Source organism: Triticum urartu, unplaced genomic scaffold, assembly GCF_003073215.2.
Source record: "Triticum urartu cultivar G1812 unplaced genomic scaffold, Tu2.1 TuUngrouped_contig_5921, whole genome shotgun sequence".
NCBI lineage: Eukaryota > Viridiplantae > Streptophyta > Magnoliopsida > Poales > Poaceae > Triticum > Triticum urartu.
Window position 1 is genome coordinate 1 of NW_024116636.1, and position 1,575 is coordinate 1,575.

Genomic DNA, 1,575 nt, shown 5'->3' on the forward strand with positions numbered 1-1,575 from the left:
GTGGCGACCCCCTGCTGCCGGCCGAGCTGCTGGAAGAGCACGAGCACGAAGCGGTGGATCCCCATGGTCGGACGAGGGCTCTCATAGCACATCACTTCCTGCCCGAACGAGGCACCAGTTGTACCGGGGATATCTGTCACAAGCCTGCACACACATGTAGATGCACACGCGCGCGCACACACACACACATGAGCTAGTGTGTATATCTAGGGAGATACTCCCTAAGGTTGGGATCGCTTGGACTTGGAGCATCTGGGTCTACCATCACCTGCGGGCAGTACACGCGTGCACATCATGATCAATACTAGAGACGTAGAGAGTACTACGTGCATAAGCATATATTTAAGATCGAGCTTTAATTAGTCGTGTGCTTGCCAGAACAAACATAAAACATGTCAACAGAAGCATCGAAAATCAATGTTCCCCGAATAGAAAAGAAGCATAGAAAATCATGATGAACACCAGAGAGCTAGCACAGAGCCATATGCAAGATGGAGCATTAGTCATGTGCCTGCCAAGACAAACATGCTGTGAACAGAAGCATCGAGAATCATCTTCCCACACGTACTATATATAGAGCTCGATCGATCATGTGCGTGTGGCGAGCACTTTCAGAGCTTAACATATATATAGGCATTAGATAGTGACTGTGTACGTACGAGTGTGTAGAAGGTCCTCATCTCATTGCCGCCCACCTCAACCCTGGGCTGCTGGGCGACCATGGACGGCTTGAGCTCGCAGCCGTTGGACACGGTCCTGTTCCCGAAGGTCACCCTGAGGTTGGTGGTCCGGACAAAGGGGTCCAGCACGTCTCCCACAACCCTGCCAACCACCAGCGGGTCCCTGTCCCTCCCGGCCATTTCCCCTTCCTTCTTCCTAGTGTAGATCGACCGGCTAGCTAGCTGCTAGGGTACGAGAGGGAGCAAGCAGCAGAGGTTATCTGGAGCAGGAGTAAGCGTAAGCTGTGAATTGAGGAAGTGGTGATGATGAGTGTTGCCCCACGGCCGGTGGCCACTTTATATAGGGCCGAAAAGCTCAGCCTGGCATGTTCCATGTCCATGTCCATGTCCAGACCAGTTCAGCCGCTGCTCTCCGCTCTAGCACTCCTTGGCGCTGCCGAGCTGGCGTGGCCACGGAATCTCGTCGCCTCTCTCTATTGAATTGGTTCTGTGGACGTGGTACAACCGGCAGCGCTTTTGACCCCCACAGGCAGAAGCGAGACCGATGGATGCATCTGTCTGCCGTAATAAGCTCCTGATCATGATCACCACGCAAATTAATGGTGGCTTCTAGGCCGTGCCTGGCTGCCTGCTCCTGCTGGCGTGTAGGTTTGCGTTGCGACCGGGGCTCTGGGCCGACCGGCGGTCACGCCGCGGCCGGCCGGCAAGCGGGCACAGGGAATGTCTGCCAATTAGCTAGCGCGAGACGGTGACTGGGGTGCATGCTTCCTTGGCTCGATTTGATGTAAGCTTCATCAGCTGCCGCCGGCCGTAGCTGGGAAGGTGTCGAAAGCCCGCCCGCCCGTTTCACGTGCATGGTGACGACGGGGAGGGAGAGCAAGATCACACAGCCTCG

General features: G+C 55.5%; 1 protein-coding gene across 1 annotated transcript; it reads right to left on the reverse strand.

The window, feature by feature from the left end:
- Nucleotides 1-8: 8 nt before the first annotated feature.
- LOC125529877 (protein HEADING DATE 3A-like) lies at nucleotides 9-976 on the reverse strand (the record flags this gene model as incomplete). The annotated part of the gene is made up of 3 exons (XM_048694300.1): nucleotides 660-976; nucleotides 196-268; nucleotides 9-145 (listed from the first exon to the last, which is right to left on the reverse strand). Coding segments are annotated over exons 1-3 (411 nt in total), but the record flags the coding sequence as incomplete, so codon positions are not given.
- Between the last annotated feature and the right edge of the window lie 599 nt (nucleotides 977-1,575).